The following is a 22668-nucleotide window of genomic DNA, read 5'->3' on the forward strand; positions in this document are numbered from 1 at the left end:
CCGCGATGTCGGCCACCCGAGACCGACCCGTCCCTCGGCTCTTGGGTCCCGGTGCCGCCATTCAAAGTAAGGGAAACAGGCAGTGGAGCCTTGCAGCTTCACTGCCCATTTCCTAATGCGCATGCTCGAGTCGCGCAGTGCTTTGTGAATGGGCAGCGTTGTGTTGTGGGACATACAGTTCCCACAACACACCACGGCCCATTCCCCAGAAGACAACGCGAGGAGGAGAAGACAGAAGATCACCACGGAATAGGAAGAGGCAGATTAGGACAATCTGCCTAGCAACAGCCATTTCTGGTAAGTGAAAAATTATTTATTTATTTTTGCAGCCTTTTTATGCTTTTTTTTTTTTAGGGTGGACCTCCCCTTTAAAGACTAAACCTTTTTCTGACACTTGTTGCTTACAAATTAAAATCAATATTATGTTTTAGCAGAGACCCTAGAGAATAAAATGGCAATTGTTGCAATATTTTATGTCGCACTGTATTTGCGCATTTTTTTGGAAAAACACACTTTAATGGATTAAACAAAAAAACACTAAACAGTAAAGTTAGCCCAATTTTCTTGTATAATGCGAATGATGATGTTGCGCCGTGAGAATCGTGATCTTTATTCTAAGCAAAAAAAAGTATTCTCATTTTGGCCAGAATCGTGCAGCTCTTTCACAAGACTTAAGATTTTACAAGGCGACAATTTATACCTCTACAGCACATCAATATTTTTGACCTTAAATATATTCCTCTCACTCTGGAGTGCCATTGCACAATCTGCATTTACATATGTGCAAGGGTTCTAGGTACGCATATGTTTACATATGGGCACAAGTAGGGGTTAGGCATCCTTTAAAACGTTTTTTTTTTTGTAATTATTTTACTACATTATTTTTTATTATTATTATATTTTTACTAAACTGAATTGCTGCGGGGGTTCTCTTTATAAGGACACCACAGGTCTTTTAGACTTCCCTGCAATCTTGTTTATTAGATCGAGTACAGACTATACTTGATCTGTTGTTTAGCTGAAAACATATGACAGCTGTGAACCCGAAGAGCTCAGAGCAGAGCGCTTCTGGGTTCACTTTACAGAAAAGAGATCTGGTGTGAGATTGGGCTGTACAGTACAGCCAGGAGTCAACTGATGAGATTGCAAAACAAGTTCGCAGCTCCTATTACTAAATGTTTTCAGTGCCATGAGGTGCTGTACACATCATTGGCAGTAAAAGGGTTAATATATACCTTTCATAATCAGATCTCAAAAATGCTCAGTGCCTGGCTTGAAGTCAAAACTTCTAATCTGCATTTTTTTTATCAGTCAGTATTAAAACCACTGGAATAGCATGACTAGCACTTTCGGAAGAGGAGATCAGTGGCAGCCTACATTGTTTCTCTTAGTACAGGTTTCCTGTAAGGCTCAGGAAGTGACTTTTACAGAAAAACTCTGGATTTGCATATAACTTCAACTGTCTATATTTTTGGCTCTACTGATCACTTGACATACAGTTTTCATTGTTGATGCATTTTGTCACTATATGCCCAATTTACTGTTACTAGATAACACTCCCTAGTGTGTTGAATAGTGCACCCATCATTGGTGTCAGTGGGAGGAATAGTGCCACATCATTGGTGTCAGTGGAATGAATAGTGCCCCATCATGGGCATCAGTGGGATGAATAATGCCCCATCATTGGTGTCAGTGGGATGAATAGTCCCCCATCACTGGTGTCAGTAGGATGAATAGTGCCCCATAATTGGTGTCAGTGGGATGAATATTCCCCTTCATTGGTGTCAGTGGGATGAATAGTGCCCCATCATTGGTGTCAGTGGGATGAATAGTGCCCCATCATTGGTGTCAGTGGGATGAATAGTGCTTCAACATTGGTGTCAGTGGCAGGAATTATGCTGCATCATTGGCATCAGTAGCAGGAATAGTGTCCCATCGTTGGTATCAGTAGCAGGAATAGTGCCCCATCGTTGGTATCAGTAGCAGGAATAGTGCCGCATAATTGGTGTCAGTTGGAGGAATGATGCCCCATCATTGGTGTCAGTAGCAGAAATAGTGCCCCATCACTGGGGTCAGTGGAAGGAACAGCGTTCCAACATTTAAATCAATGGGAGAAATAGTGTCCTTTTGTTGTTGGTATCAGTCAGAAGACTAGTGCCTTATCTTTGGTGTCCATGGGAGGAATAGTGCCCCATTATTGGTGCCAGTGGTAGGAATAGTGCCCCATTATTGGTGTCAGTGGTAGGAATAGATTTCCAAAATGTATATCATTTGGAGAAATGGTGTCCCATCATTGGTGTCAGTGAGAGGAATAGTGCCCCATTGTTGATGTCGGTGGGAGAAATGATGCCTTCTTGGTGTTGTCAGTGGGAGGAATAGTGCCCCATTGTTGGTGTCAGTGGGAGAAATTATGCCTTCTTGGTGTTGTCAGTGGGAGGAATAGTGCCCCATTGTTGGTGTCAGTGGGAAAAATGATGCCTTCTTGGTGTTGTCAGTGGGAGGAATAGTGCCCCATGGGACCACTGAGATACAGGATTGCTTTAAAAGCTCAGCTGACCTTTTTTTAGGGTTTACCTTGAAGCATGGTTGCATATCCCAACCCCCCTCCAAACTGCACCCCCTTCCCTGCACAGCCAGTCTGTGAATGAACATACTACATGTTCCACCACAGCAGGGCAACGGCGTCACTGCATTTATAGTTCAATCATTACTTCCTCCTGCCCCATAACAGCAGGTCTGTACCCCCATATGGACCCTGGGCTGGGGATAAGCAAAGCACTGTTTGCATCACCAATGCTCTGCAAGCTTGAATGCAAAAACGTTATAAATTCACATTATTTATTCTATCATTGTTGGTGCGTTTATTACATTTTTCCAATAGGTGGAGTATGCCTTTAAGCTTCCAACATCTAAGGCAGTGTGGAGGTGAAACAAAGTATGCATTGTGAATACAGGAAACAGTTTAATAACTTAATATACAGCCTGAACTTTTTTTTTTGGTTATTTAACAATTGTATAAAAAATAAGAAGAAAAGGAAGATTCATAAAACAAGGTTGACTGCTGATCTAAACCAGATGGCGTAAGTCTTTGTGTGATACCACATGCAGAGGCAAATAAACTTCCCTTTACTGGAAGTTGTTCCCATGTAGAGGCTCCGAGGTCACATGTCAACCATCTATAGGTAGAAGCAGTCAGTACAGATGGGATTACTGCAGCTGACAGATTGGGAGTTTCTACTTGCAGGAACTGGGAAGTCCTGCCACCCCTAATTATCAAGGTCATAGTCATTTGCCAGCTTGTGACCCTTCCTAGTAGTAAGACTCAGTATGGGATCGCAATTATGGAACACTTTTGTTCTCCAAGTGAAACTACTGATGTCGTTTTCACACTTTCACACTGCGTACACACGATCGGACATTCCAACAACAAAATCCTGGATTTATCTCCGACGGATGTTGGTTCAAACTTGTCTTGCATACGCACAAATGTTGTCGGAATTTCTGAATGCCAAGAACGCGTTGATGTACAACACATACAACGAGCCAGCTCTCAAACTTTTGTTGTTGGGAAATTCTGACAGCAAATGTCCGATGGAGCCTACACACGGTCGGAATTTCTGACAACAAGCTCACATTGAACATTTGTTGTCGGAAATTCCCACCGCGTGTCGCGGCATTAGAGTTACAAATCAATATCAGCAGCTTTTAGGAAGGGGTTTTCTGAAGAATGGGATAGTCACAAAAGTCCAACATCTTTGGTGCTACTCTTTGAGGTGAATATGGGGTTATTTACGAAAGGCAAATCCACTTTGCACTACAAGTGCAAACTACAAGTGTAAAGTGCACTTGAAATTGCACTGAAAGTGCACTTGGAAGTGTAGTTGCTGTAAATCTGAGGGGAAGCGATGAAATGAAGGGAAGCTCTGCTGATTTTATTGTCCAATCATGTGCAAGCTAAAATGCTGTTTTTTATTTTCCTAGCATGTCCCCCTCGGATCTACAGTGACTGCACTTCCAAGTGCACTTTCAGTGCAATTTCAAGTGCATTTTGCACTTGTAGTGCAAAGTGGATTTGCCTTTAGGAAATAAACCCCCTATGTGTGTTTTTATGCATTGATGTGACATCAACATGCACTGACACACTTTTATCATGCGTGTTTTCTTGAGCTACCATTGTCATCAATGGGCCCTTTAGTCCAAGTTTGTGCATAAAAAAATAGACATTTTCAGCCAAGGCACATTCCCCTTCAATTTTGGGTCTAAGGCTGGCTATGCACAAAATTATGTTGATTTGTCAATTCAACCAGTTTTTACCATACGGAAGGAAAAGCTAAATTCTACTAATTTCAGCAAAGTGTTTGGACACTACTTGCTTTTTATACATCTGCTGGTAAATGTTTGTGGAACCAACCAATCCTACGTTATAAGGCTTTCTTCAAGCAAAACTATCCTAGGTTTTGCCAAAATCAATACCTAAACCTTTTTTGTTTAAATTACAAGTCAGCAGCTACAATACTGTATCTACTGACTGAGGGTTCAATGCTGTCTTCTCGCAGCCGGTACTTCTTACTGCTGTGTGTCATCAATGCTGCTTTTTTGGATATGCGATTCAACTGTGACTTCCTGAGGAATCAAAGCTGGCTCCCCACTGCAAATGTGGGATATCACATGGCACAGCGGGACTAGTCCGGCAGTCTCCTGAGATGTGTGACGGGTTACAGGAGGCTGTGGGCAGGGGGACATAGGTAGGAGTCATGCCTAAGTTCATGCCATTCTTGCCTAGGCAAGAATTAACAAAGTAGGAGTGGGTACCTGTCAAAAAAGGTACCAACTTCCCGTAAAAAATAAAAAAAGTCAACAGTGTTAGGGCACCAGGAAGGGAGTTGAAAAAGGAGCACTTTCACTTTTGAGTGAAGGTCTGCCTTAAAAGGTCAGTCCACCCAAGATTAATATTTTAGTTTTTGGTAGCTGCTCAAGAGTTAAATCATTTTAATAATTTCCTTTTATTGGTGAGATAGTTTGAGGTCCTGGGTTTGTAATCTACTGAGGCTATCGTTCCCTGTTGGATTTCTTTATTTATTTCAAATTACTGGGAATGTAACAGAGGAGCTAGAATGTGCAAGTTTGGTTGATAGAAACAGAGATGGAATTCTGGCATCAATATAATTTTTAAACATCAAGGACATACAAACAGCTAGGGGGCCCCTTGGGATGAGGGGTCACCCAGATTGAGAATCTACATATAAACAGACTAATAATAGGCACCAAAGAAATGTTCAAGAGTCCGAACACTTTTTAAAAAAATGCACATTAAAACGCATAAGCAACAATGGAAATCTGTCCACATAGCATCTATGCATGTACGAGAGAGTCACATAAATTCAAATCTACTTATATACAGTATATAGAATAAATTGTATGATGTAGCGATTGGATGAGTTGAAAGTTTATTTTTATGACCTAAGCAGATTATAACAAGTGGTTATTGCACAATTCTACATAATAATCTCTATGGCAATCAATGAAATTGCCATCTTTGTGTGTGTGAGGGATATAACATTTTTTCCTATTCAATAACCATTGGTTGGGCATCATAAACACGGTTGCATTTTCAGATGAAAAGCTCTCATCTGTCTTTTTCTGGACGGAATTCCGATCGTGTGTACGCGGCATAAGGCTTCATGACAACCTAGTGAACATTCTTTCAGAGAGCAGATTCCAGTTCATCTCCTGCTTTTGGAAAGGCTTTTGTTTTAATTTGGGAATTGTTCTATCTGTCTCTTCCACCTATCACCCCCAATCTAATGGACAAAGTTTTTTCTCCAACAGGTAAATCGAATGGTCCTCTTTCTTCCTGTGGGCAGAGTTCTTTTTTCACCCCTGTGTTTGGTTCTTCCATACCAGGTCCTGCTTTTAGTCCCACATTTCTACATTTTTCAGAGGTTAACAAGCTTGTGAACCATTTTCTGCCATTTGGAAATCTTTGCATAATATTTTTGAGCAATGTTTGACCACTCCCACCTTCAGGGTTGGTGATCTAATGTGGCTATTCTCAAAATCCACTCTTAAGAGCTAGCATCAAGATTCTTTGGACCTTTCAAAATCATTAAACAAATCGACCCTGATGATAATAAAATGCCTCATTAACTGCATAGCTTGCGACCCTGAGGAACACTACTTGCAGCCAGCCTCTTCTGTTCATGCTGATTCCCCGGTAAGGACTTACCATCACTTCCATCTTGATAAGCGTGCTTCTTTGGGCCTGGAGGCCCCTCCTCAAGAAGGGAGGTAATATTAAGGGTGTTGAGCTGCTTCTACTAACTCTTGGTATCTCCTGTCAGTCAGCCATTCTCCCACTTCCTGTGGTGTCGGTTGCTGAGGAACAGTTCATGTACTGTAATCAATGCACCTCCACTCTGACTGGCTGGCGGCGGGAGGTCTTCACTGCTAGGCAACAGTTTAGCTCTGTCTCTTCTAACTCATCTTACTGGCCAGAGGGGCTGTGGTGTCCTACCTGGCTTCTGTACCTTGTGCCTTGCCTTGTATTTTCTCTGGTTGTGTCTGCTACTGGCTCTTGCCTGAATAACAGATATGCTTCTGATCACCACCCGCCCCGACCCTTTACGTGGATTTGGATTATGCTAATGACCGTTGCCTGCTTTGAACCTTGCTTGGATAGCGTAGCGAACCCTCTGTTTTTAACGTAAACTATTAAAGGGGGCCAATTTGGTTGTTTTGCAGGCTGGCTGGTAAGTGTCCTGGAAAATCTTTTGTTTGTTTGTGATGTGTGTTGCCCTTCCATGTGCAGCTTACTGCAAAGGTCAGCTCTAGGTTGGGGTGGTTGCCACTTTTTTGTACAGTTGGATTAATTGGGTATAGGCACGCATTGGGTGCCTTCCCTGCCATTGTGCTCTTTCTGGGCATCACGTGTCCCTGTGCCTCTAAGTAAAGGTGGGCTTCCTTCGGGCATATCTGCCATTAATCTACCCATTATTATATGTGCTCCTACTATGGAGGCTCTGGAAATTTAGAAGTGGACCGCAGTATAAACAGATGTCCCTTGGCGTTTGTACTGTGGCTTACGCATATGTTTGCAAATGTGTGCAAACAAAACCCTCTTTTTTACTGTGAATTGTTAGACAGGGTCAATTTGGTTGTTTTGCAGGCTGGCTGGTAAGTGTGTGGGAAATCTTTTGTTTGGGATGTGCATTGCCCTTCCATGCACACCTTGCTGCAAAGTCCAGTTATAGGTTGGGGTGGTTGTCACTTTTTTGTACAGTTGGATAGCGGACCCTGTTATTGCCTGCTGCCTGCCCTGATCCCTGCAAACTTGGCATTTAGTCAATCATTAGTCCTGGTCGCTCCTGCATACTACATCTTTGTTGAATCACTCTACATCCTGATGCCATCTGACATGGTACGTGAACTCTCCCTCTGGGGCTGCTGGGGAACATCCCAGTTCTGTGAGTATATTATATACACATATACTTAACTTTACGTTACTCATGGAGAATGAAACTACTGGTAAGAACACTAGCCTAGAGATAAAAGGTAGCTGCAACAGATGAAACAGATCTGACACCTTGCTATTTTCAGAACTGGTACACCCTTGCAAAAGGATCAAGGAGTCGTTTTCGGTACTTGCAGAAACTACAAGCCTTAAGCCTTAAGAAAACGAATAACTGTAATAGAGCACACAGGAGGGCGCAAACGCCTAGTGCATTACCAAAGGTTTATTGTGTTAAAAAAACACACAGTAAAACGAACACTCACAAAAGATAGAGAATATATAAGCGTTGTATAAGAGCTGTATGCATTATATGTGTCAATAGGACATTTCTAAATGCATAGTAATGTAATATTAAAGCCCAACTCTGGGAATTACAAAAAAGCTTCCCTTGCAGTGGGGCCCCCTGCAATGTGAGGGTTAAATGCTTATTTATTCTAGTAGTAGAGGAATAAGGTATAATACTTACAATTTGTTTCGCTCCAGCAGGCTCCCTCCAGCTGTGCAACTCATCTCCTGAAGCCTCTTCTCTAATGGTGGCCACATATGCTTCAATTTTATTATCCAATCGAGGTACAACTCAATCCAAATGATTAAATCTACAAACAATCAAACTTCCCCTCTGATTGATTTTGATTAGATTAAGAATTTATCAAACAGAGTCGATCTGCCAGAAAATTATCGAACTGCAGCACTGAGATACTTTGTTCATGAGTATATTATTCGGATCATTAGGATTATGAGATTACATAGCAGTGGCGGCTGGTAGTATATATATTTTTTTTGGGGGGGGGGGAGGGATTGGTGGCAAACAATGCACCCATGACGGCTTCCTCTGCGTCCCCTCTTCAGCATCTCATAAACCCACTTCCTGATTGATTCTCCTCCCGGCCAATGTGACAATAGCGACAACTGGGTAAGCTCATGGCACAGTGCTCTGTGCCCTGAGCCCACCCTTTTTTTGAAGCCTATTAGAGCCTCTGGCTTTAATCACGTGTTTCAAGAAAAAAAAAAACCCTATTGGAATCCATCCGTCCAGCGTCCTGCATGTAGATTAGTGGGGCCCTGCATTACAGGCCGCCACTGTTACATAGTCTAAGGCTATGGTCGATAACCTGCAATTGCATGTTCCCATCATATCTTAAAGTGAATGTCTCGTTTTAAAAAATAAATAAATAACAACCACATTATACTTACCTCCTCTGTGCCTGTTGGATTTGCACAGAGCAGCCCGGATCCTCCTCTTCTCGGGTCCCTCTTCTGCTCTCCTGGCCCCTCAGCCAGCAGCTTGCTACAGGGTCACCCAAGCCGAGGCAGAGCTCAGTATATGCATTCAGACACGGAGCCCTGCCCCCTCTGTCCCCTGATTGGCTGACTGATTTTGATTGACAGACACTCGTGGACATCGCTGCAGAGTAGAAGGGGCTCAGGTAAGTGATTAGAGGGGTGCTGGGGAGGCTGCTTCACACATAGAATGCATCAAGATAAAAAACCTTCTGCCTTTACAACTCCTTTAACTATTGCTAGAAATCCACTTCTTCATGTAAGGCATCTCAATTGAATGGGTTGTCGACTATAGATCGAGTATTCCTGATGTAACTATTGGAAAAGAAATTGATCATTTATCAAAGCATGTGTACCATAAAATGATCCAACTGGCAGTGGAAAGGTGATGTTATCAAGTACAAAAAAGGGCCAAGAGTAGAGGAGAACGCCAGAGCCTGGCAGAGTGAGCAGTAAGGTAAATGATGAGCATGTAACCCTTTCAGTGCTGGGGAGAAGGCAATGGGGCACTGCGGATATAGTTTTTATGCAATTCCTGTAGCTGGACTTTAAATGGTATAATTCACATGATACTTTTACCAGCCTTTAGGTGCATTCAGTTTGGTTGTTTTTGGAAAAAATAGAATTGTATGCGTTCAGGGGATGGTTAGATATTGTTAACGCATGCAAACGCATGTTAATGCATTTAGGCCTCATTCAGACAAGCACTGACAATCATAGCCTGTGAATGAGTGCCTTGGTTATGCAACTTCAGCTGTCAGATGCTTCGTGTAGGAAGCCCATTCAGTCCTATTGGCATGCAGCAGCTTTTGTGGACTCAGCCGCTGGTCCAATTTAAAAGCCATGCAGATGTGGGCGAGCGACCCCGAATGCAGACAGTCTCCACTCGGAACCAATCTCCCACACCCGCACGGCTGTCAAATAGTTTGTTTATACTTCCCAGATAATTCTGCCTGCATTTAAGTAAACCAAATGCAGAATGATAGTGTGAATGTAGCCTAAAAAGTAGGTAAGCTCTATTCTGAAAACAGAAGGTGTAAGATGTGTTGACAATGTATTATTATTTATTCACAGCAGACTGTGTGAACAGTATACAAGTATACAGTATACACAGATTTGATATATCAGCACTACACATAAGCAGACTGAAAACACAAAGGTCTAAACAGAGGTTCCACCACAATATTAACCCCCCTGACGGTTTTCCCGAGTCTGACTCGGGGTGGATTTTTTATACCAAGAGCGGTATCCCCGAGTCAGACTCGGGACTGCATCGCTGGATCCAGGAGGAGGAATACTCACCTTCTCCCTCGGATCCAGCGTCGTCTCCCCGCTGTACGAGCGAGCCGTGTCTCGCTCGATCTATCACATCGGCGATCTCCGTGCCCTGCGAGCGTTGCGACGCACGGGCACGGAGATCGGCGCCAAATTCAAAAAGTGAAATAAACAGTAAACATACAGTATAATGTAATCTTACAGATTACATTGCTGTATGTAAACATTTCACATCCCCGTTGTCCCTAGTGGTCTGCCCAGTGTCCTGCATGCAGTTTTATATAATAAAAACTGTTCTTTATGCCTGGAAACTGGAGATTGTCCATAGCAACCAAAACTGTCACTGTACATCAAAAATGATTTTAGAGCAGCTAGAAAACAGCGATAATAAATTAGAATCACTCGCAGAATTGAGGGATAGCGATTTGTGGGGAGATTCGTCATCAAATACTGAAAAGTAATGACAGTGACAATTCTGCAACTGAGCAAATTTCAGTGTTTTTGATGTGATTACATTATTGAATAATTTTTATTATTGTTATATTATTATTTGGTACAATTATTTATAATTATTTCTTATATTATAATTTATGATTTCATTTTTCAAACTTTATCATACCCGGGATGTCTGCTAGACTCTGGTTTGGACAGATTTAAGAGAGTTATTCCTAAGAATTGCAGGACTACAATATAAAACGCCTAATTTTCATGCAAAATAATGGTACCGCTTTTAGCACCTAAAATCCGAAATAATCGTACCGCCAGGGAGGTTAAATCTGAATTACAGACAGACAGAAAAACAATACAGGCATACCCCACTTTTAAGGACACAATGGGATTTATTTACTAAAGCTGGAAAATGCTAAATCAGGCTCACTTCTGCATAGAAACCAATGAGCTTCTAACCCCAGCTGGTTCAATTAAGCTTTGGTAATAAAACCTGGAAGCTCATTGGTTTCTATGCAGAAGTGAACCTGATTTTGCACGTTCCAGCTTTAGTAAATAAAGCCCAATGTGTACTTAAAAGTGGGGTATGCCGGTATTTAGGCTGGGTTCAAACTAGTGCAAATTGGATGTGGGTTCTCCTTATCCAATTTGCAATAGCAGAAGATTGTGACCGGCTCTCTATGGAGCCAGATCACATATCTCTACAGCGGCTTTGATGTGATTTGCACAGGAACGCTGTTCGTCTTTTGGTCCGTTTCAGGTCTGAATTCAGCCAAAAATTTGGACTGAAATCGGATCTGAAATCGGCTCTGAAAAAAAGTGAATGAAGATGCACCGAATTCCTGCTGGAGCTGCTGCGTGCGCATATGTGAACCCAACCTTAAAGTGCAACTACATGCAGTGTTAAAAAACGTCAAGTGGTTCTAAACGCTTACATATAGCCAGGGAAGTGACTCTCCTCTAGTGATACACAGAGGTGAAACAAATCCTCCTACATAAGCTGTACATAAGCTGTACTTGTGCATCTGAAGACTTCTACATCCGTTCAAAATCCAGAATTTATAAAGCTTGTTTGAGCTGTCAGAAAAAAGGAGCCAGAGAGCTGAATTTACACTCTGCAGAGCTCAGTGAGGAGAGCTCTGAGAGCTGATTGGGGGAAGGGTCACCCAGCACACTGCAATAGAGATGAGGGTGTCAATCACCTGGAGGAAAACATGTCAGAAGTGACTTATGCTGATAGAAGAGGAACGAAGCAGCAGAAATGACACTTAGGAGTTGATTTATGAAAGCCAAATAGACAGTTGCTTCAGAGCATAGTAAATGAGGCAAAGCTTCACTTTGCAAAGAATACCCAATCACATGCAAGGAAAATTTCAAAAACAGAATTTTTGCTTGCACATGATTGGATGATGGAGGTAAGCAAAACTTCTGCTCAATTACTAAGCTCTGGAGCAACTGCACTTGCAAAGAGCTCAATTAATTTGCCTTTAGTAAATCAACCCCCTAGTGCTCTTAATTGAAGTACAAACTATAGAGGGATGCTTTCTTCATATTTCATGTCTGAGTTTTACAACCGCTAGGATCATACTCCATTGCCAGTGTAGATGCAAATAATGATCAACATAGCGGGTCCCCATCTCTAAACTGATATCACTACAAAACAAGCTACATAAAGCATTTTATGAGCACAACTTCATTTAGGTAAGGCAAAACAGGAGCAAACCAGAATCTTACCTTTCCCCAGTCTCCGGCCTTCCATTTCGGACATCGCCCCCCTCTGCACTTCTTCCGCGTGTTTGGCTTTGCCAGGTGTTTACAGTATTCGTGTTCAATGTTGGTTCCATCTTTGGCCACACAGTACGTGGCTCTGGTCTTAACGCCTCTTCCACAGGATGCAGAACACTGCAAGGCAACACAAAATAAACATTACCAACTGAGCTTGTCTACCGGGGTGGATAGGCCAAGAAGCAATTACAAAAACAGTTTTATACCGTGCACACACGGTCGGACTTTCCTGCAGAAAAAGTTAGATGGAATCTTTTCATTGGATATTCCGATCGTGTGTATGCCTCATCTGACTTTTTTTTTTTTGCAAAAATTCTGACGGACCTAGAAATCTTTCCGACGGACTCAATTCCTATCGGGAAAACCTCTTCTGTATGCTGTTCAGACGGACCAAAAAGGACGCATGGGCAGCTATTGGCTGCTGGCTATTGAACTTCCTTTTTCTAGTCCCGTCGTACGTGTTGTACGCCATTGCGTTCTAGACGATCAGGCCGTTTCAGAGGAACTCCGGCGGAAAAACCATCAGAGTTTATTCTGATGCAAATATCATGTGTATGCAGCATTAGAGTATTTTTTACTTCTTGTTTTATTCTATCAAATATATATAATAAAGATGTAACTGGGGGGATAGAGCACAAGCACATAAGGTGGATAACGGAACTGTATAAGAAAAATAAGGATGGTATTATGCAATGTTGTCTGATATTGAGGCACATCATAGCAAACCTGTGAACTTTACAAACCCTTTATTTTTTTCAGAACACGTAATTAAAGTACTGATCTGAAACTGGACATCTGTCAATTCATAGTTGACAATATCCCTCAAAATTTAGAGAGGAGCCAACTATGGATCTGTGTAATAGCTTCCATCCTCAAAGTGTGGATGGGGGTTGATGTGGGGCGAAAAAATTAAAACTTTCACAAGAGTAGTTAAGCACTGCCAGAGATGTAGGCCCCTTTCACACTGGAGTGGTGCGGCCGTCGGCAGTAAAGCGCCGCTATTTTTAGCGGCGCTTTACCGTCGGTCTGCGGCCGCTAGCGGGGTGGTTTTAACCCCCGCTAGTGGCCGGAAAAGGGTTAAAACCCGCCCGCAAAATCGCCGCTGCAGGGCCTGCCTGATTGCATACACATTGAAACTCCTAAGGTTTGACCTCATATTATATGGTTTTGGTAAATCTGAAGGAAAAAATCAGCAGAAAATCTGATAGTGTGTATGGGGCTTTAGAATGAAGAGGGAGGAGCAGCCTTAGCCTCTGTACACACGGTCGGACATTCTGCCAACCAAATCCGACGGATTTTGTCCGTCGGATCTTGTCTGAAACTGTTGCATACACACGGTCGGACTAAGTTGTCGAAAAATCCAACCATTCAGAACGTGATGACGTAATTTCGTTACGATGGGACTAAGTTCAGGCTAGTAGCCAATAGCTTTGATGTAGGAATTTGATCTGAGCATGCGTGGCACTTGGTCCGATCAAAATTCTCTACACATGATCGGAGTATGTCCGATCGAACCAGTTGGTCGGGAAATATTTCCAACAAGTTGGAAAATTGAGTCCGACGGATATTCCGACGGAATCAGTCCGATGCATACCACACACAGTCGGATTAATAAACAACACGGTCCGATAGGACACATTCCGACGGATTCTCCGACCGTGTGTACAATGGCTAAGAGCAGGTCAGGTGAGCTGCAATGCACATGTGCTGAAGTGAGCAGAGGATGAGCCCATCAGTGCTCTTCTGCTCCTTCACTGTCTTATCACAGCCTGTGGGTGAGTGTGTGACCTGGCTGTATTGCTTAACCTGCAGCAGAAAAACACCAGTTCACCAGTCTTGCTCTGCTGTCTTGACAAGTAAAACAACTCCCATATATACATGCCTGGAGTTCAGCTTTAAAGAGTAACTCCATTTTCTTGGGGGGGAAAAAAAATAGCAAATAAAGAAAAAATAATATAGCGTGTACAATTGCAATACAAGTCATATTGTAATTGAATGTTATTAAAAATTTTCCTTTTCAGTCTGCAGCCACTGTAATTTTCTATAAATGTAATGCAATATGTCTACATGGAGTTGTTCTGTACAGAATGTGTACTGACCACTCCCCACAAACATAATTTCCTGTTTGTGTGATTGGTTTACCAATTCTCCCAGACGTCTGCCTAAGATACGTGTCAGATTTCCGGCATCCATTGCAATACAAATGTAATTTTTCCAATAGGAACACGTCTAAAGGGATGCAGGCCCTGCAGCTTTCATCATTAGTGCTGTGGAGCTGCCACAGCTGATTGATAATTATGAAACCACTCCCATTAGACCCACTGAGCACAGAGGCACAGACAAACGCACGTGGATTTCTTCAGAATAAGAAATAAGGTAGGAATCTACAACAAAGGTTGTTATAATTCTTGCAATGTACATAGATCACCCAGAGGGGAATGTTTTTTTTTCTCAACAAAAGTGGAGTAACGCTTTAAGGAAAACAAGTAGGATACATTATATCCCGCAACACAGGGAAAAAAACAATTGTGTTATCTTGTTAGCTATATTCTCACCATCCCAGCACCACCAAGCAACCTTTCTGAATAGGTTCACTGAACATTTTCAGTTCTGAACACTTATGGCATGCCGACACCGAACAAATTCACTTTGATTCCTTATAAGGCTCCTCCAAAAGATGTTGGAATCAAAAGAGTTGTGTGTCGTGACAGAGATTAGCCATGACAGCTGCTTGTAGCGAAGGCCTCCTGCTCAGCATGGTGCATCTTGCTCCCCTCTATGAATCACCAAGATTCTGCATGACTTTCTTGGACCGAGCTGTCCCAGAATTCATTGCTGGAACAAATATTATTCTGAGTAGTTTACATATTGTACTTTTTTTTTTTTTTTACTGCAGAAATAAAACATCAAAGGAGAAAAAGCTGCTGAATAGAAAGTGCCCAATCGCCAAGCCCATCTCCTGCTCTTGACATTGCCACTTACACTCACTGCTGTGCTTTTATCAGTAGAAGAATGCTATTTGGTATGGTCAGTAAACCGCATCATTGGATAGGCAAATACAATGTTCAGAAAGATCAAATATAATTAGATATGTCAGGCCAGTCACAGGAAGACAGTCTTAGTAATCATTAAATATACTGGTAAATGACGTGAAAGGAACAATTACAAATCAAATCTAATATCCTTTATATCCACGCAGTGACGGGCTCCCCGTAGTTACACTGGTGTTTGCAATTTTCAGACGGCATGGTATTGTTCCCACGTGGGCAGGAAGAGCTTAACTTAGGGTAACTTAGGAACAGCTATATAGCTATAGCAATCGCCATGTGTGTCTTAAAGGAGTCATTGCATCAGATTTTCAATAGCATCTTGCACAGAAGCATATACTTTCCTTTGCTGCCCCACTACTCTGTTCAGCTGTTGGGAGCGAAGGAGCCCAAGCCCTGTGTAAGTTCCATGTTGTTTTAGCCTGGGCATAGGGCTTCCTTCTTGACCCATGTGACAGTACTGAGCCCTCAGCAGCTAGCCCTCCTGTACCGGGCCCAGGCACCATCAGTACAAAAAGGGGGCCTGGGCACCCGCTGAGCAGGAGGGTCAGTTGTACTGCCTTCTGCTGACTCTTATGGCTCCTCCTGCTTCTCCTCCCTTTCTCCCTCCATCTGCACTGCAGGGGATAGGAATCTGCACCCCCCACCCGTTATGCATTTTAGCAAAAATATCATTTGAGGCGGGGGAGCTCTGTCAGGTAACCTATACAGGGCCCTGTGAATTCTAATAGTGGCCCTGAGCACTAGTGCAAAAAACAACATTTATACCTAGAAATAACTGGTATCTTCTTTGCTCCAGGTGGCTGAATGGAGTGGTGGACAGCAAAGGTAAGGAAAGTATGTGTTGCTGGGGGACAGATTATGGAAGCTTCCACCATGGCAGCTTCCCTCCTCCTTCCATCAGCGGTCAATACGATCGCTTCTCCTCTCAGCCAACCGGGTCTTAAAACCCGTTTCTTGATTGGCTGGGAGGAGAATTAGGAAGACAATAGCGAATATTAATTTGCTATTGTCACACAACTGGGTGGGCTCAGGGCACGGTGCACTGCGCCCCAAGCCCACCCTTCGTTGAAGCCAATTGCTGAAAAAAAAGCCACCCCATTGAAATCCATGCGCCCGGCACCCTACATGTAGATTAGGGGCCAGATGCATGGATTAGGGGGGTGGTACTCCTGCGCCCCTAATGGATGGGCCACCAGTGGCCAGCAGACAGGCAGCACTCATAACATAAATATACATTTTTCAAGTAAGTGTTGTGGAACTAGGGGTGCAAAGCTGTGTTAGGCACTAAAAAGTACTGTTCTAACACTAATAATTAAGAACCACCTTGACTGTTTACCAATTAAGGATGAGCTTGGTTTGGTCTGAATCCAGACGTTAGCTATATTGCTAGACTAATGAGCTGTTGGCAGGAGATTCCCCACCCCACAGCTGCATGTATACACAGGAAGGAATTAACATTATTGACCTAATATGACCATATGGTTACATTCAGACAATGATGCTGTCCATTTATAGCCATGTGGGCTGGCAGCTGCATGTAGCAAAGTGGTGGGCGATCTCCCTCTTGTGACAGCATCCCAAAGACTTATCTGAACTGGGTTCAGACTGAGGTGGGATCTGTAGCCAGCTAATCATTTGTTCACTGTGACAGATAATCATGGCGATTACATGGGTTTGTTTACAAACAAACCTGTCAGTTTAGCTGTCACTGTTCCTTGGATAGAGAAAGGCACATTACAGCTACAGCCAGCACAGTAGTGCTAACAGGGCTTGATGTTTCAACCCCAAAGTTATATCAGCACTCATGATGTTGGGATTGGTATGGCAAAAAGGGGAGGATGGGTATATCAGGTGGGCATCCTCCTTCTTTGACTTTTCATCAAAGAGCACACTACTTAGCACACTACTTCTCCATAAGGGCGTGGCAGTGATTTCTGGCATTTCAGGTACACCCTACACAGTGCAAGTTATGAAATTAAAACATTTTTAAAAGTGGATTATATGTAAATCAAGAAACATAGTTTTGTTGTTTTCTCAGCATGTAATAAAGTGAACATTACTAGAGCATTTATTAAAACAAAACTGTGTACCAAATAAGAGTCTTACATTGCCTTAAAAAAATGATTTAGGTAGGTTACTATGGCATAGCGTTATTGGTCAGTGAACTAATGCCACGTACACATGAGCGGACTTCTCATTGGACTGAACCCCGAAGGACTTTTTGACGGAGTTCCGACGGAGTTCCACCGAAACAGACTTGCCTACACACGATCACACCAAAGCCTGATCATTTAGAACGCGATGATGTACGACGGGACTAGAAAAAGGAAGTTCAATAGCCAGTAGCCAATAGCTGCGCTTGCATATTTTTTGGTCAGTCGGAACAGCATACAGACGAGTGGTTTTCTCGATAGGAACTGGTTCCAGCGGAAAGATTTGAAACATGTTCTATTTCTAAAGTCCGTCAGAATTTTAGAAATAAAAAGTCAGATGAAGCCCACACACAATGATTCCGTCTGACCTTTTCTGACGGAAAGTCCGGTCGTGTGTACAGGGCATTAGATATAGTGACGCTGCTATAATTGGTCTGGGCATCTAGGCTTCAATGACCTCTTATCACGAAAAGGTTAACGGCATAAATTCTCCGTAGAGATCATGGAGCCAACTAGGATTTGCCATTATATTAGAAACAAATGGATTTCCATAACCCTAGCTGTGCCCTTTTCAGGTAGTGTCCTTTTAAACATCCCCTGGAGTACCCAGTTTCTATTTTCATCTTCTGTCCAGCTCCGTCTTTGATAAAAAAAATAAAGTTTAGGTCCTCAGAGACGGTACACATTCGGTCCATTCATCATTCAGCTGAATCCAATATGTTTCCACTTCCCCTAATCTGTTTCTTCCTTTCTAGTCAAAACCCTTAAACAAAACAAACAGGATTGGAATTGGGCAAATGCCGACAGCGGTAACAGTGCCTTTCTGCGCTTTTAATTGAATGGGGAAAGGAAAAATCTGAAAATACAGTAAAAGATTTCAAACAGATGGCAGAGCTGGATTATGTATTACAGTGTTGATGAGAAGATAGCATGTTTATTTTACATTAGTTAACACTGTTTCTGAACAGCCTTTCATTGAAATCACCTTCCTACCATGTATATTCATTTGCTGATTAAGTGAGGAATAGATTTATCTGGGACTTTTGCGTCATCATGCTTGGCCATTTCACCTTAACTTACAGGTAAAGGTGAACTTTGAAAGGAAATCTATGCTTATAGGATTGGTCAGACTGTGAGCTCTTCCAAAATTAGTGTGTGCTGTAAATTTTCTCCAGCACCGCTCCTGTTTCTTCCTGCTGGATTCTGCCATTTTGCTGAAGCCCAGAGCCCCTGAACATCAGTTAATCTTTACTGCCAAAAAGAAGAGGGCAGAGCATGGTGAGAAAGAGTATTACTGGATCTTTCAAACAATATAGGCACTTATTTTTAAAGTTTCAGATTGGATTAGATTGATAGCAGCAGGAGCCAATGGCTGCGCTTCTATCAATCTGTCCAATCAGGACCAAAGACACCGGCTAGAGCTGGTGTGCTCGTTTTCAGCCTCATTTTCTATTGGCACAGGAAGTGATGAAAAATCGCTCCATTGGGGAGAAAGACTAATGCTGCGTACACAAGGTCGGGTTTTCCGACGGAAAATGTTCGATGGGAGCTTTTTGTCGGAAAATTCTGACCGTGTGTAGGCTCCATCAGACATTTTCCATCGGAATTTCCGAGACACAAAATTTGAGATCTGGATCTCAAATTTTCCGACAACAAAATCTGTTGTCAGAAATTCCGATCGTGTATACACAATTCCAATGCACAAAGTTCTACACATGCTCGGAATCAAGCAGAAGAGCCGCACTGGCTACTGAAATTCAATTTTCTCGGCTCGTCGTACGTCACCGCGTTCTCAGCGTTCGGAATTTCCAACAACATTGTGTGACCGTGTGTATGCAAGACAAGTTTGAGCCAACATCCGTCAGAAAAAATCCCATGGATTTTCTTGTCGGAATGTCCGATCGTGTGTACGCGGCATAAGGCTGGGGTCACACTAGCTGCAGCCATGGGGTCCAGTGTGTCCCTGTTTTCCATTTCAGGTGCAAATCAGGTCAGAATTTTTGCCTGAATTTGGACCAGAATCAGAACCAAAGACGCACAGGACCCTTTTCCAGTGCAGACCGTAGCCGCCCTGGAGGTGTGTGAACCAGCTCCAATGCGAGCCAGGCACATTCTCCTGTCATGCGAATTGGATGTGGGGAATCCGCATCCAATTCACATAAGTGACAACCCAGCCTAAGACAAAATGCTACATTTTTTGTCATAACATGGGTAAGAATTTGAACCTTTGTCAGGTTATTATTACTGTCTGTGTCTCCCTGTCCTATTGCCAACCTCTCCCTCCATTTATTATGCTGCTTTAACAAGACTGGAAGTGAGGTTATATCTCTTATGTAGGGTTAAGAACATCACTAAAGACTTGACAGAGAATCTCAAATCTCAATTTTGCACAAAAACGAAAAAAAGTTACAGCTACAGTTAAATTTGGATAATCCGCATAGAAGCCAGGCAATTAGTACTGTTTAAAAGAAAACCATTACTGGCAAGCTAAAATATTTTTCCTTGTAAGTGAACGTCTCAACTACTGAATTTTAGTTATACATGAACTGTAATGACTCAATATCCACTTGTGGATGAGATAGTCTCAGCCTACTGGGCTTTATGAGTACATAACAATCTGTACGGATAGATGCCCCAAGAGAAGGAGGGGAAAAGAGGAGGAGATGGCGGTTTTACACTCTAATACAGCCATTTATAACCAGGTTTCAGGGAGCCCTCTTATTCCTCCAGAGGTTGCTCATGATTTCTTGGACTGTGGATGATTTACCTTCCATTTCATGGTACCTGGATTGTTCCAGAGCCAAGCCACTTGGCAGAGTTGACTACATGGCACCAATGATCTTTTTAGCTGTGTGGCATACTGACCACCACTGGCCCTAGATGTAAGTGGCATTATCCCCACTGACCCTGGATAAATTGCTTTTATCCCCACTGATCTCCAATGAAAGGCTGCTTTCATAGATTATCTACAGGTATACACAGAAGAGAGTTCACTTGGGTTTATAACTGCTGCTTGACTTATAGGCTGAATTTAGCTAGTCATGGCAGTGTCAAATGTAACAGTCAAACCCTGCCCCAACTCCAGCCAATACCATACATTTGGCCATATGTGAAGATACTTAGAAAGATGACTGTAGTATTTTTCAAACCAGAAAGACTCTATATAGAAGTATGTTGACAGAAATCAACACGTTCAGATGTGTGTTTTTTTTTTTTTTTGTGAACGGTCCTTCAGTATTACAGCAAGGCATTTTAGACAGCCATTACTTTCCAGGTTCTGATACTCTCCCCAGCCTCTGTGCATAAAGCCAGCTCCATAAAGAGATAGTTTCACGAGTTTGTGGAAGAACTAAAGTGGTCACTACAGAGCTCTGACCTCAACCCTATAGAACTACTTTTGGATGAACTGGAAACCCAACTGCAAGCCAGATCTTCTTACCCAACAACAGTGCCTGACTTACCTAACAGGTGAAGACTGTTAAAGTTACAAAGCAGAGGTGACAATCTATATTAATTGGAGGAGGATGCTACACAAGCTCATAAAGGATGTGACAATGTGAGGCTCAACCACTGTGTAAATGATTGTAAAAAGTATGTAGGGTTCACACTTTTTATGATGCCATACTCCGGAGTATTGTTTATGAGCAGAGAAAACTGCTTTTACACCTTTCTCCGGATTTTGGTATTTCTGGATTGGGCTCTGTAGTTTGAACATTTCAAAGTGCTTTGGGAGGGAAGACACCTCCAAACCAGTGTATAGATCTTCTTGAAGACCAAAAAGATGTGTGTCCAGGTGCACACAACCCTTAAAATGAAGGCTTGGGTATACCTCAGGGCTCCAGCCAGGGGGGAGGTGTGCTCCTTTTTGAAGACAGGTGTGTGATCCTGTCTGGAGACAAGGGCGCTCTACTGAGGAGACTGTACTCCATGGGGGAGGGATTCCATGCCTATCAGACTGACAGAGCTGGGACAGTTGAGAGCGTCTGGGAGACTGGGAGAGCTAAGGCAGCAAGGAGACAGAGGACTGATGAGATTTGTAGGCCTCAGAGGAGTGAGAGAGCCAGAGGGTATCAGAAGAACCCCTATTCAGAGGCCTCAAGTGGGCCTGTGCAGCAAGGTGCCGTAACTAAGACTGACTGAGCCAAGAGAACCAGGAGAGCTGAGCAATACAGTCAGAGGGACTGGTAAAAAGAGAGGCAGTGCTGCTGAAGCGTAGCCAAGTGGTTTAGCATTTTCTGTTTTACTGATAATGTTTGCATGCAGGGTCCTCAGGGGGCTTCAGGGGTAGATTTGGGAGATGGCTCTGCAAAGGTATTATGTGGCTCCTTAGAGTGCATATTATACTGTTTTAACATTACTTTGATTCCTCTAAACATGTTACCAGTTTATTTGGACAAGACCTGCAGTACTTCATTATAACACCTTCCCTGGGTAAGTGGGGTCTGAGAGTTTAATGGGGAACTTCTAAGATTCATATGCACCAAAATACCTCTATGTGTTTACAATGTACTTGACAAATCTAATAAAAATGTGTTCTCTTGAAAATAACAATGTTTCTTTTTTTTTCCAGGTATGCGCAGTAAGATTGGATACAGGATACCTTTTTTCAGCATGTGCGTGCCATATGTAGAGAAAACAGCATGACAGTTAAAGCACAGTAATTTATGAGCCCTGGATGCTGAGCATATGTCATGTAGATGCTTTTCATCTTAAAGAGGAAGTAAACCCTGATGAGTTTACTTCTTCTTTGATTCCCTGCAAAGGTAAAGCATAATGGACTACTATGCATCGCATATTAGTCCATTATGTGTCACTTACCTGACACAGGAGCCAGTGAAGTCACTGCTGTCCCCTGTAGTCCGGAGCATCCATCTTCTCGGTGGGTCTCGCTGCTCCGCCGCAATAACGTCAATCCCGCGCATGCACACGGCCATATCGCCGTTGACAGCAGTGCGCTCAGTGCGCCTGCGTGCCGCTGTCTATGGCGCATGCGCTGTAGACAGCGGTGCCTGTCTTTCGGCAAATATCTCATAAACCGTGTAGGTTTAGGAGATATTTCTTGGACCTACAGGTAAGCCTTAATCTAGGCTTACCTGTAGGTCAAAGTTGGTTGTAAGGGTTTACAACCACTTTAAAGGCACAAGTAAGGAAATCTGCTGTTATAATT

The 22668-nt window shown here is 42.8% G+C and overlaps 1 protein-coding gene across 1 annotated transcript in view; it reads right to left on the minus strand.

Annotated features, from left to right (window-relative positions):
• Nucleotides 1–22668, minus strand: part of ADAMTS9 (ADAM metallopeptidase with thrombospondin type 1 motif 9) — a 357655-nt gene that overhangs the window by 98116 nt on the left and 236871 nt on the right. Inside the window, exon 29 of the mRNA XM_077451954.1 lies at nucleotides 12248–12415. Within this exon, the coding sequence (XP_077308080.1) occupies nucleotides 12248–12415 (168 nt within the window). The remainder of the gene's footprint in view (nucleotides 1–12247; nucleotides 12416–22668) is intronic.

The sequence above is a fragment of the Lithobates pipiens genome, unplaced genomic scaffold, assembly GCF_037356315.1.
Source record: "Lithobates pipiens isolate NorthernLeopardFrog02 unplaced genomic scaffold, aLitPip1_a1.2 Scaffold_23, whole genome shotgun sequence".
NCBI classification, from domain to species: Eukaryota; Metazoa; Chordata; class Amphibia; order Anura; family Ranidae; genus Lithobates; species Lithobates pipiens.